General features: G+C 30.0%; 1 protein-coding gene across 4 annotated transcripts in view; it reads right to left on the bottom strand.

Annotated features, from left to right (window-relative positions):
* The window catches only part of LOC139514603 (cytosolic phospholipase A2-like), a 104608-nt gene extending 96664 nt beyond the window's left edge, over positions 1-7944 (bottom strand). Inside the window, exons 1-4 of one of the 4 annotated variants that reach the window (XR_011662641.1) lie at positions 7857-7894; positions 3640-3846; positions 2354-2375; positions 459-513 (exon numbers count right to left, since the gene is read on the bottom strand). Coding sequence is in view for 3 of the 4 variants with exons in the window: in XM_071304017.1 (XP_071160118.1) it covers positions 459-513; positions 2354-2375; positions 3640-3830 (268 nt within the window). In the remaining variant the exon portion in view is untranslated. Of the gene's footprint in view, positions 1-458; positions 514-2353; positions 2376-3639; positions 3893-7856 lie in introns of all 4 variants that reach the window. The other 3 variants (XM_071304017.1, XM_071304016.1, XM_071304015.1) reach the window with 3 other exon arrangements.
* Positions 7945-14349: the final 6405 nt, after the last annotated feature.

Genomic DNA, 14349 nt, shown 5'->3' with positions numbered 1-14349 from the left:
TGATTTAAGCGGTGAACTTATAAAAAAAAAATGATTGGTCTCATTATGGACTATTTAAAGAAGCAATTATATTAATCATTTTATATCTGTTTTTATTAAATGATATGAGCAAATCAGCCCTAATACGAATAAATCAGCATGTGCAATACTGAAAACCTTCCACTGTCGATATAAATCAAGAGTTAATATTGCTTTTCGAACAGGGTCAATACAGAAAAAAAACAGGGCCAATACGGAAAAAAGCCGTATTGGCCCATGGGCCCATTTAATTTAAGTGTTATGAACTGGCTGTTTCTGTATTGGCCCTGTTGTATATTCCCGATAAGTTGTATTGGCTCTCGACTCCAATACAGGTTACCTCGAATATATAGCAGGGCCAATACAGGAACAGCCAGTTAATAACACTATAATAACGTTTTGCAGCGTACAACACATTTCTAACAATATAATCGACTAACCTTCAGGAGGCGTGACTGGAGAGAGTGTTACTTTTATCATTGACTTGCCTTTGGCCTGAAACGACAGATAAAAAATCTATTCAAAAAAAGAACTGAGGCGCTGTTAAGTCTTAAAGTGACTAATTTGAGGATATTGATTTGCAGTATAGTTTTACCCTTCTCGTGCGTCCAATACACGCTTAACGCTCGTTGTGCACACGATCCAGATATGATTGGCTGTTTGAATGCATCCAAAATTACTAGCGTATTGGTAGCGTACATGATTTTTTACCACGCCCGGCGTACGTCGCAGCTAACGCTAATGTGTGACGCCGGTATTATGTAGACGAAACGCGCGTCTGGCGTATTAAATTATAATCCTAGTACCTTTGATAACTATTTAAAATTTGTACGTTTTTTTCTGTTTGTAATATAGTTTATACGATAATTGCCAAAACAAAAAAATAAGAATTCAAATCGTCATCTAAAACAAATCCATGCATAACATTTTATGTTTTGTTGAATTATTTTAGATCTTATCCTGCTAATTAATTTTTGTATTCACAAGTTCTAAAGATATACTTGCATGTATGTCGTTTAAAAAAATGTAAAACTTGTAATTCAAGGGCTCAAACTTCTTCAAAAAAATTTCCAAAAAGGTTTCACTCATGTGTCTTAAATTTCTTTCTTGTTTCAATTTTCTCTCTATCTATTAATGTTTTAAAAGGATAACTACAAAAATGCAGAACATGGGTAAAAATCGTCATTGAAGGGAAATAGCTCCTTAAAGGATTAGCATGAGAATTTTAGTTAAACTTTCTTGGCATTTTTGTCCTATAAGATTCCGCATAACTAGTATGTCTTTAAAATATAAAACAATTAATTGCATTTAACCCTTTACATTTTAGCATTTATATGCTTGAACAGAAACAAATAAAAAAAAAAATTATCAAATATCATAACACGGTACACTGTGTGAATATTCAGCCCAGTTTGGTAATATTTGAAACACATTTCAGAAATGAATACATTTGCAAACTTTACAATGACACACGCCGACATCGAAGGACGCCAAATGTAAATAATACTTCGCATGACCGAGAGAAATAAAACAAAATGAACATTTAAACAAAAATGTTTGCCAAAAATTAAAAATGGGTATTACATTTTTTAATCCGTTTATCCTTGATTGTATTAAACCCAAGGCTTGCATTATATGTGGTTGAAAATTACTGAAAACAAATCTGTTGTAAAAAAAATTAAATAAATAATCGATGTTGATTGACCAATTTGTTCCAAATTCCATAAATTCAATTTTCTTGTTTTGTCAAATGCAGAACCAAAGATTTTATACTCCTAAGGTCAAATGTTAAACTTGTAACATAACCAATACCAACGAATGCGGCACAAACACTTATTATAAAGACTGCTAGCTCATTCGTTTCACATCTCTCAGTTAGACTTATTTTTCTTCACCTGTATACGGGTTTTTTTACAATTCCCATAATGCTTCGTCGATATTTTATCTTTAGCTCCGCCCTTCCGTCCAAAAGACCTTGAGTAGAAAACCTTTATATAAAGTTTTCTTGATTTATTTGGAAGGGACCGATTTTAGTATTACGTTCATAGATTGATACTGTTGAGTTAAAGAATGCAAGCAATTTCAGGATCAGTCTGTTTATCCATTTAATATGTTACACATGTGATTATCTGAGTAAAAACGATCAATGACCTTTTTTTGTTTGTTTATATGTTTTTTTTGTAAAAACATTTTGTAGATTGGAATATTTACATGCTTTGAGTTGTCAACGAACGTATTATTTTAATCACACTCAAACACAGCTAGTGCAATGCACATATGTAGGTATAAAATGAGCAACAACAAAAAATATTGCTGAACCTTTAATAAAACTTACCTGATACAATACTTTTGATCTCCTGAAATTCATAAGACAAGTATATTGACGTTTTTTAGTAACAACATAATGAAAATTACGGGTGGCTATCCTAATTTAAAAACAATATGAATCATATATTCAAATTTATAAGTCGAACATAAAATGACGAAACATTGGTCTTAACTGTCATCCCTCTTATAAGAAGTAATCTGAGGGTTTCAATCATGCGAACATTTTACAGATCTTGGAACAGATAATGTTTGCTATTTACAGTTTTTACAGTTCTATTGTATAATTCGAGATGATTACAAAAACTCACAAAGTAGTCTAAAAATGTAATTTGAGGGCAATAACTCCTATGATGAGTCATTTGATAAGTTGACGGGGATAACAAAGAATGTACATCTGGATAATCTGGGTATGTTTGCCTCAGCTACATTTTACCTAGAATGCAATTGCTATAGCCATAAAGTCATTTTTGTAGATTTTTTAGTGCTAACCATTTTTGCTGTTTTAAGTTTTTAACCTATCTTTCTACCATTCAAGATGTGAGGCAAAATCTCGACAATTGTATTGAGATGAAAGGGAAATGTCTGGTGTTACAAGTCATTTTATAGTTTCAGTCACACGTTCAGATTTTTATTGCTGCCATTCAGTTTTTTATTCTGCCTATGTTATTATGATAAATGTCAATGGCTAATACACTGCATAAATTGGCATAAATTATATATAAATAGTTCATCACTTTGCCCATAAGTTTCATGTTCATATACCCAACATGGTAAAATACATTTTACCAAAACATGACTTGGTTTAAAACACTATTTTTTTGTATATCTCTTTTAAAAAAAATCACAGCATATTGATTATAAAGTCTTTTGTATTTTTTTCACATTAGATTGCTGTATCGTAAACGTATACCCAACATCTCTTTCTATTTTTTTTTTATACTACGTAATGATCATGATATATGTTTTATTACTGCAACCAACAACATAAACCTGATAAGAGGCGAACTGACAACTTAATGGACGCACAAACACACATAATCAAAACATTGTGTCCCTTGCTAGCAAAATTATCAATTAAGAACTTGCAAACTTGGATATTAGAAAAAAAAGAAAATAACTACATAAGAAATCTCATAATACTATTAACTAAATAGCTAAATATTATATATACAAAACAAAAATGCATTGTGGACAAGTAAATATTGTAGCCTTAAAAAATCATCTTAAAGAAAATTTGTTTATTGAAAAAATAATATTTTATAAAAAAAAAAACATTGCAAAAAGCTTGCATACCTGCTTGGTTTCCTGTTAAGCTTTAAACTCTGGGTTCGGCGAAGCCTGTCGGACTTATCGCTGTGTGGTTTGGAATGAGAGTCAAGCTCATCTTCACTTTTTGGTTTGCAGTATGAAAGTCTCAATTTTGAAGGACGTCTCTGTAATGACTTCGTTTGGCATGCCGATGATGAGAAACTCCTTTGTGCCATTTTAAATCATTCAGTCCTGCAAAATTGTATGCATTTGACTTAATTTTTTTTAAACCCCAAACCTTTATTAAAGAAATTATTATTCATCATCGTAAAAGGTGATATGGACAGTGTTATAGATTCTGTTGCGAGACAGCCTCATTTAACTTCTGACCAATAAAAAAAATAGAGAAGATAAAGACAATGAAATATATACTTGTAATGTGTACTCCATTAATGAAATAGAATGTCAAGTTTGTAACTAACCTTTTGCGAACGTATCTTCCTAGAATAGTCTATAATAAACATCTACCTTAATTATTCAAATTGAATAACTTGTAGTTTCGTTTAAATGTCAGTATAATATCATGATAAACGTTCCTAGATTACCCTTCATCTATTAAAGTTTTTCATCATAGCAGTTTGACAAAAATACTATATTTTTGTTTAGTACACAATACAACAATGAAGAAAGGGAAATAAATTCATAAATAACTCCATTGATTAATTCTAACTTACTTACAATACACGATACGCATATCATCTGTTATTTAATAATACTGTTAAGAACCAGGCGTAACTTGACAAGTAAGTAACTAACCGTACCAACCTACGGCAGTTTCTGACAGTATATAAAAGTTTTATTGTTTATTCTATTCAGATAAAGTATAACAATAGGAGTAAACTTTGTAGGAAAAAATATAAAATCAATCTTTAAGGAAGTAGATAAAAGGCACTGAGTCATCATGTTCGATACAAAAAGATTGCCTTTTATTGATGAATGTACTAGAAAAAATTTCCTTGTTAGGTTAAAGTTATTACGATTAAATAAAACGTCTGAAATAAAATTAAGAATGGAAATGGGGAATGTGTCAAAGCGACAACAACCCGACCATAGAACAGACAACAGCCGAAGGCCACCAATTCGTCTTCAATGTAGCGAGAAACTCCCGCACCCGGGGGCGTCCTTCAGTTGGCCTCTAAACAAATATGCATACTAGTTCAGTGATAATGGACGTCATACTAAACTCCGAATTATACACAAGAAACTAAAATAAAAAAAAGCATACCAGACTAACAAAGGCCAGAGGCTGCTGACTTTGGACAGGCGCAAAATTGCGGCGGGGTTTAACATGTTTTTTGAGATCTCAACCCTCCCCTATACCTCTAGCAAATGTAGAAAAACAAACGCACAACAATATGCACAGTAAAACTCAATTAAAGAGAAGTCCGAGTCCGATGTCAGAATATAAAACAAAAGAAAATAAACAAAATGACAATAATACATAAATAACAACAGACTACTAGCATTTACTGACCTGCCAGATCCAGACCTCATTTAAACTGATTGAAAGATTATGTCTTCATCATATGAATATCAGGAACAATCCCTCCTGTTAGGGGTTTAGTATTCTACCATCATGAAATATATGAGAAGAACATAACTCGTGTCATGCAAACAACTGTTTTTAGAATAAATGTGTTTAAATCCGATGCAAAGACCCTATAAGTGAATCAACAATAATACCAAAATATGCAATCTTTAATGACCTGACAACAGTATCGTAACTATATCCCTTTTTAATACGTCTGTTTAAAGGTTATGTTAGCTTTTGAGGTGAATACTGACATGTTGTGCTTTGTAAAAAATATTACCATAACAGATTGAATGTGAAATACCCGAACATATAAGATGTCTGCATGTTGAGTTATATTTATTTCCTTATACCGATGATAAAATTTAGTAAATGTTTTGACTTTTTTGTTATATCGAAAACCCTGGTGTATAATTTTTCAGTTATACATAAATTTCTCTCGCTAAAATCAAATACGTTGTTACATACACGAGTGAATCTTACAAGTTGAGATATATAAACATCAAAAGATGGTGACAAGGGAACGTCACAATCTAAAAATGGATAATTAACGATAGGAAATAAAAAAAATCATCTCTTTTATCATAAATATTTGTATTAAGCTTCCCGTTAAAGATATAGATATCAAGATCGAGGAAAGGGCAGTGGTCATTGTTAGTATTAGCTTTATTCAAAGTAAGTTCAACAGGATACATTTCTTTAGTATGCATACTGAAGTCGTCATTATTGAGAGCCAATATATCATCCAAATATCTTAAATATAAAAAAGAAGATGTGGTATGATTGCCAATGAGACAACTATCCACAAGAGACTAAAATGACACAGAAATTAACAACTATTAAAAGTATTGTTAAATTTTTGTATCAAATGTTGTATCGGTGGGTCTTTGCTGATTTTTGTCATAAATTGTAACTCAAAACAATACAAAAACAGATCCGCAATAATTTGTGCACGGATAGTCCCCATTAGAATTCCAATAAATTGTCTCCAAAGCGAACAAAAATGTTATCAAGTAAAAATTCAAGCGCAAATATAGTATTATTTAATGTTCTCTTCGTCGTATACTAAATTCTAAATAATCCAAATCTTTTTATAAAACTGAGTTTTGTCTTCCTGTAATATAATATAATTAAAAATTTTGAAACAGAAAAAACAATATTTTTGTTAATTTTTATCGATTTCATTGGCGACAAATATAACTTTTGTTTTCATTAGAAGACAAGCAGAACAATAATATAACAGGGAGGGGCTATATTTCCCTTCTGGACCCACAAGTCCACTTATAACGGTAATCCAAATAAAATTCAATAGATATTCAGGCTAGATAGTTAAATAAAAGGTCTGAGCAAAATCTGAAAATAATAAGGTATCAAGAATTGTCTTCTGTGTCATAGTAATCAATTTGTACGAGGCTAAGAAACAGTTGTGATATCAGACTTTTCTTTCAAACGGACCTTTAGGAAAATATTTACGAAGGGTTTTCAATCGTGTAAGATCACATTATTACAATATCAATAAACGTACATCATTTTCTATAAATGTTTTAGAAATTCACTCATGCACTTAATGTTAGAACAACACCAAGTAAAGAAGGTCCCAGAAATGCACTCAACATACGAACTTAGCCAAATCGGTACGAACGGTGGATGGGCAAGTGATTTTCATGGTTTGGCAATTGAACCGTTAACGTAGCGCACAATGACAGCAAAAGCTTGGAAAATTGCACAAGAAAACATTCATAAATTGCATTAATTATATTCTATTCTTATAATGCACGTTGACATCACCTCGCTGAGCTCCCACCTCTGTACTCTCCCTTTTTACGAGAAATTTCAAACTGATTTATATCACGCCAGAAGTCTTTCAATACATATATATGTATGGTATATATAATTTATATATATAATAATTTTTGGTCCTCAATGCTCTTCAACTTCGTACTTTATTTGGACTTTAAACATTTTGTGATTCGAGCGTCACTGATAAGTCTTTTCTAGACGACACGCGCGTCTGGCGTATATATATATAAAACGTTTTGACGTTTTCAAAAATCTTAAATATCTTGTTCTACATCTACCACTGAATTGAAAAACAAATGCATGTGAAGTAAATTGTGGCTCAAACTGGTTCTAATATATTTTATCTTTGATAAAAAAAAAATCAATAGGCCACTCAGACGGATGGATAGAAGGACGGATGGACAGATGGACGGTTAACAAACATTGTACCCTCCGCAACTCTGTTGCGTGAGTATAAATATCTAATGACTATGTAAGCCAATATTTATTATAAATTTCCCTAAATCACATTATTCCATATGATCACACTGACTTGAGGATACTTTATCAAATCATATTCAACAGAGAAAACCATTAACTAAAAAACAAAAGTGCCTAGGCTCAGCTAATGTATTAATTTTTTTCAAATGACCCTTCAATATCAATTCCAGTTCACCTGTATAATTTTAATATTGAACGGATAGTCAAATAATTATATATCAATTGAAGCCATACTTTAAGGCATGCGTCTGACTCCTTGCAACGCATTTTGTTAAAATATTTTTTTCTCCATAAAAGTTAAGTATAAATGCCTTCAAAATCCAAAATTTTACATTGTTAAATGGCTGTGTTAAACATACAATTGTTCGAATAAATATGTGCATGCACTTACACGATATAATGTTAATTCCAGTGACAATCCTCGTTAAATCCGCAATGTGGGTCACCTACCGTATATATATAAGTGACTTCCAGGAAATAACATCTTCGATCTTAATTTCGATTAAAAAGCATGCTGTTAAGGATGGCAATAATGGTTTACATTTAATTGTGTGATTATATTTAGAAAAAAACAGGGAAGTGAAAGACATTTCCGAGAAATGTTAGCTTTATAAACAAAAATACCGATAATGTTATATAAGATTTGCTGAATAAATTATTTTACGCGAACGCAACTACATAGATACTTTCTATTTGATTATATATATATTTATATAAAGTATGTAAGAACAAGTGACAACTCTACGACCATTGGTCCACCAGTTATGTGATACGCAGCTTAAAACACATTTTATGTCTTTGTTTTATTCTAACCATTTTATGTAGGATTTTTTTTTTTACATCATATTAGATTCAATACAAATTGAAGTGAATGAAGTAACACTAGGGTACAAATAAAACCCACTTAAATAGTATTAATTTGTAAAACTGAAATTATCTATGTTTGTGGTTTGCAAGGTTATATTATTCAAAGTATGATAGTAGTGTTTTCTTCTAACTGATTCTCATAAGTATCCTTCGAAACAAAAGAGCTGTTATTTTTTATCAATAAAGAACTTAACGAGTCTTAAAAAGCAAAATTCCAAACGTTCTCACAAATCTTGACTAAAGCATAATATATGGGTAATTTTTTTTTTTAAATGTCGAATTTTTAAATTTAAAAATTTGTTAAAAGTTTCTTATTCAAACAACCCTCTACATGAGAGTGTGACAATATGATGGGCTTAAAATATATATATAAATATATATTATATATATTTATATTTATATTTATGATTATATATTCTCAAAATGTTTATTAAATTGAATAAAATAAATACAGGGGAATATCTATTAAGAAAAACATGACCTTGTAAAAGGTTGTTCAATTAACCGCTGGGTTGCATATATATAACATGTTTACATACAGACCAGGTGGTGACATGTAGCAATTAGTTAAAACACGGGAAATATGTGTATTCTTTGACCATTAATCTCCAGGTTGGTCAAAACATGTCAATTAAAGTCAACTTAATAGATATTCATCCCTGTATCTTTTGATTTAAGACTATAATGGTCAAATTAATAGAAACCTTGACACTGTTTATATTCTGTATATATACTTGTGTATTTTACTGTATAGAGGAGACCGTCCGTTATGGACACTGGTCCAGACCGGCTTTAATAAACAACTGTTCCAAATAACCATGTGTGGTGTTACATGTGGTTATTTTTGGTTAACCGTGACCAAAGGATATTAAGGTAAAGTGACTTTTTATTTGATACTCTTTATTTAATTTCTCAAAATGGCTAGACAAGAATTCAATGTAGGGTCTGTTTTTCAAAATTTAATAACAAAAGTTCAAAGTCTTACTCAAAGGGTGTTTAAAAAAGGCATTAATTCGATTGGAAGCTTTGATGGTTCAATATCAGAAAAAAATTAGGATTAGGTGCACCAGATGTGAGCACAATTGTTCATGTTCAAGATAATGACGTGGATTAATTCATTAAAAAAAAAAGTTTTATTAAATAAAGTTTTTTTTAAGCGAAAATGTAGATATTTATTTTTTTTATGAATCAATGGTGAAGGTTTGATTTTTGTATTGATATTTTTTTTATGTAATCATTATCATAAGGGTGAAGGTACTTATAATAGGTATTTGATTGTTTTAGTCAATATAAAAGACTGGCAACTTTGTTAGGTATTTGATAGTATAAGTCAATATATAAGATTTGCATACATATTGTAATGATATAATGAGAAGTTTTTATATGCTGTTTTTTAAAAGACAGAATAGATATTTAAATAAGAAAAAAAACAACACTTGAATATTAAAATTTAAGAATTAAATAACAATAGGTAAAAATATTTTAAAGATGTTGGTTATATTTTAAAGTATTTAACTGCATGAATAATGATAATATTAAAACATTTAATATATCTTGATTTTGAATATAATAATCTATTTTTTGATTCATATTTTGAGCTGTTTTCTGAAGAGACAATCTGTAATTCTAGAATATACGCGCCTATATACATTGGTATATGAAAGTTTCATAAGAACGACGAAGGTAATGGTATTTCTGCGATGTTATAATCATATGGTTGTTTAAATATGGTTGACGCAGTTGGGTAAGTGCTTAAGCACATTTGTTTATATTCTGTATATATACTTGTGTATTTTACTGTATAGAGGAGACCGTCCGTTATGGACACTGGTCCAGACCGGCTTTAATAAACAACTATTGTTTAATCAAAACAAACAGTACGTAAAGAACAACATATTAAAAGATGGAATCTTAATAATGTCATACAAGAATATCTTGAAACATTTTTTGATAGGTGGTGCAATATTTTGTCTCTCCCGTTACCATTTTCAAAAGAAATTTTGGGTTATTAAGAAAAGGTTAAGATAAAATTTAAGCTTGTTTTACGGAGCCAATTAGATGGTTTTCAAGAGAATAAACTTGTATATATATTCATTCTGTAAAATAATAGATTATTTGCCAATTTTCCAGGTTGTACTGAAAAATGCCTCTAAAAATTGGTTTTCAGAGGTTATAAAAATTACCACCAGTAATGCAAGTCTAAGATAGCCATTCATATTGTTCGGTATTTTTTCCTCTCTTTCAAATAAACCCAACATCAAGTAAATTCTTCATCAGTTATTTTACTTTTCTCCTTATTTCATTGGTAACAGGAATGTACGTTTATAATATATCACTATATAAAAGTCTATCCTGTTACCGTTTTGTCTATCCTGTTACCGATATCAGTATTGCACCTGCAAATGCTTAATTGGGAAGAAAAAGAAGAATAGACAAATTTCTTCATTTTTGAATGCTGTGTTGAAAAAAAACACTCCCTTTGGTGAAGGGATTATGGTTTTCTGTTGTGAATTTGGTTTCCAACACGTTATTGCACTTTTTACAAGTATATTGTTGGTGTAATTAATCAAAATTGTTGATAACAGCATAGACATGAAAAAAAGTACCCTCTATTTTTTTTCACTAAATGTCTTTAACATTTTTTTCTCTACACTGTCGTTCAAGAAACGTGGCGTTTTAAATGCAAAGGTAACTTTGCACTTTTGAAATCAACATTGACTGATTCAATATTCATAGGGAGAACAATTTCACGGCTGATTAAAGTAGCGGTAACAGGATGGACACGAACTTCCCGTACTCTGATTCAATTTAGTTTGTAGGTAATATGTTACATATAATGATTAAAAAGCTAAGATTTTTCGTTAGAGTAATAATTATTATCGTTCTTAAAAAGTCCCTTTTGCAGATATCAAGGCGATTAGAAAATCGGAAAAAATCATTTGAAATGTGTTTTTCTGACTCTGTACGCACACAAATACCCCAAAAATCGGACTTTAATACATTTTAATCTTATTAAAATAGATGTAAATCGTGTTTATTATCAATGTTCTGAATCATAAATCCGACAAGCTATCATTTAAACCATTACAACTGAAATTTCCATTAGAAATACAAATTTTGGCATGGTTGTACTGAAAATTCGACATTTTTTAAAAATGACCCGGGTAGATAAAGGCAAAAGTCTCGATTAAGATAAATAACGAATTTTATTGCTAATTGAAAACTTTCTTGTTTTGTGTCAGCATTGCCTGTCTAAACGTTTATTATCTTTATTTCATATAATTACAACCGTCTTTTGTTTTGGACCATTATTGCCTGCCAAAACGTTAATGATCTTTATTTCATACGATTGGTGTCTTTATTCCCTACCTCTTGCCAATGCTGTCTTTACACATTATTCACACTATCAATGCGGACATTTTATTGGCTACCATTTAATTGTGTTTTTGTTTTATTGTATGGCTCCGTTTAACTTTCTGTATGTATACATGAATTGTTCGTAAATCATGTTATGGTTTTTAATGTTGCCTATTTAATTCAAATTTGTAATTATTCAAATTATATATATAAAAAAGGACTTGAAGGTGTATCCCAATTTTGTTTTAAATGCTATGGTCTTTAGAGGTAAGTACACCACAAAACAAATATTTGACTAAACTTGTTATTAATTAAATGGGTTTTTCTCTTTCGATAAAATTTTTATAGTATGTGTCAAAAGTTATAAATATTTACTCGGTAAAAATTTACATCTTTTAACTTTCGTCGCAATTAAGGTGAAGAAAATTATATAAAAAATCACTAAAAGCTGGAATATTATTTCAAAGGTATTTTCAATTTACCACTTTATTTACGTCGATATAATATGAACCTTTTAAATGTATTGCATTGGAATAACAGTATGTTTAAAATAAGGTCTGTAGCATGCCAGGAAGAAAATGAATTTATTTATTTTCTGTTTAGCAATATATGTATTTTAATTTTATATATATATTTATTTATTATTATTTTTATTAATTTTTTTTTTCAATAGAAAAATCAAATTCCCGATGTTAATTAAGTGTATTTTAAGTTTAAATTAAAAGTCCCCAAGCTAATCAGTGCCGGATAAGAAAGTTTAATGAGTTACCCACTTTTGTATAGAGGTATTATCGATATAAATTATTAATATAAAAAAAAATAAAAAGCTGTATGTTAAAGATTATGACTAGCGCTTAACTTTTTACCGAATCATTAGTTACGCAAATTACTTCTAAAGTATTATATCAATAGTCGATTTGCCAATTATCGTTTTGATTCTGACATAAGACATTAGACATAAGACAATAGACATTTTATTTCACTAAAGCCCCCACATGGGGTATGTTAGTACAACAATTTTTAACAAACAATAAAAGTGTGAACATATTTACATTAGAACAACTTGGTTAACAAAGGTGCAATAATAGTATATATAATTAATACAGATATTTGACAGGAAGTACAAATTATAGTAACATGATTAAGCGCATGTATTAAAAGGTTTTAATAACACTTTTGCAAAATTTTGCTATTCCAGTAAGTGTAAATAAATCTGATGTATTCATCAATTCTTTAAATTTTAAACATTTGGGTTATTACATATATTAAAAGGTAAAAATTTAGCTCTTACATTGTTGAAAAGGGTACATTTGAATAAGTAATGAAACTCATCACCAAGTTCATTAGCATTACAAAGATTACAATGTCTTTCAGATCTATCAATATTAAAAAATCTGCCCGTTTCAATGGGCAATTTATTACTAAGGCAGCGGAATTTACATAAATACATTCTTAGATCAGATGGTAACACCGATAAGTATTTCTCAAAACAAAAATCAGACTTGCATATTCTGTAATTAAGACATTTTGCAGAATTCATAACATTATTACTCCAGTTCAACATAAATTTATCACTTAAACATTTCTTGACATTCTTACTAATATTATCAGATTTAGCAATTATTTGATCATCCCACATCAAATTAAATCCACATTCATATAAAGTATTTTTAATTTCTAACAACCATTTAGAGTGGTAGATACCCCTTTTACTAAGCTGATACAATATAGAATACAGTGTATATGAATTTTTTTCTCTTTTACCACACATGATACGTTGCCAGAAACCAACCATTCTAGCTTTAATAAGAATATGTAATGGTATTATACCCAATTCTACATAAATCATACAATGAGCAGTACTTTTTTTAACCTTCAAAATTATTTTACAAAATTGCAAATGCAAGTTTTCTATAATATTACAATTTTCAAAACCCCATACTTCTGCACCATATAACAAAATAGGTACAACCATTGTATCAAATAGCTCTAATTGCATATCAATTGGTAAATTCAACTTCCTAGTCTTTCTTAAGACTATAAACATGGTTTTTCTTGCTTGCTGTACAAGATGTGCTTTGGCGTCATTAAAATTACCCTTACATGAAAATATAATACCAAGGTACTGAAAATTTGTAACAATATTAAGGCTTTCACCATTTAAAGTTCATATTATCTGTGTTAAGTCTAGATCTTGAAAATATTACAACTTTTGTCTTAGATATGTTAACTTGCATTTTCCAAGTTTGACAATATAAATACATGGCATTTAATGAGGCTTGTAACTCTGCTGCCGATTCGGCTAAAATTACAGTATCATCTGCATACAATAACAAATATAAACGAAAATATACAGCGACTTCATCAGTATCAAGAAGACGTGCTGCAATACTCATATCAACTAAACCATTATATGAATGTGACATAAATTCGACCAACTCATTTAAGAAAATGGCAAACAATACAGGAGATAGATTTTCTCCTTGGCGTACACCAACATTGGATTTAAAAAAGTTTGAACAAGAGTTGCCTTGTCTCACACAAGACTTTGCATTGTTATACATACTGTTTATAATCTTAAACATTTTGCCATCAGTGGTACATTTTAACAGTTTTTGCCAAAAATATACTCTTCTGACAGAGTCAAAAGCTTTTCGATA

The sequence above is a fragment of the Mytilus edulis genome, chromosome 3, assembly GCF_963676685.1.
Source record: "Mytilus edulis chromosome 3, xbMytEdul2.2, whole genome shotgun sequence".
Taxonomy (NCBI): domain Eukaryota; kingdom Metazoa; phylum Mollusca; class Bivalvia; order Mytilida; family Mytilidae; genus Mytilus; species Mytilus edulis.
This window is presented reverse-complemented; position numbering and strand designations above follow the sequence as displayed.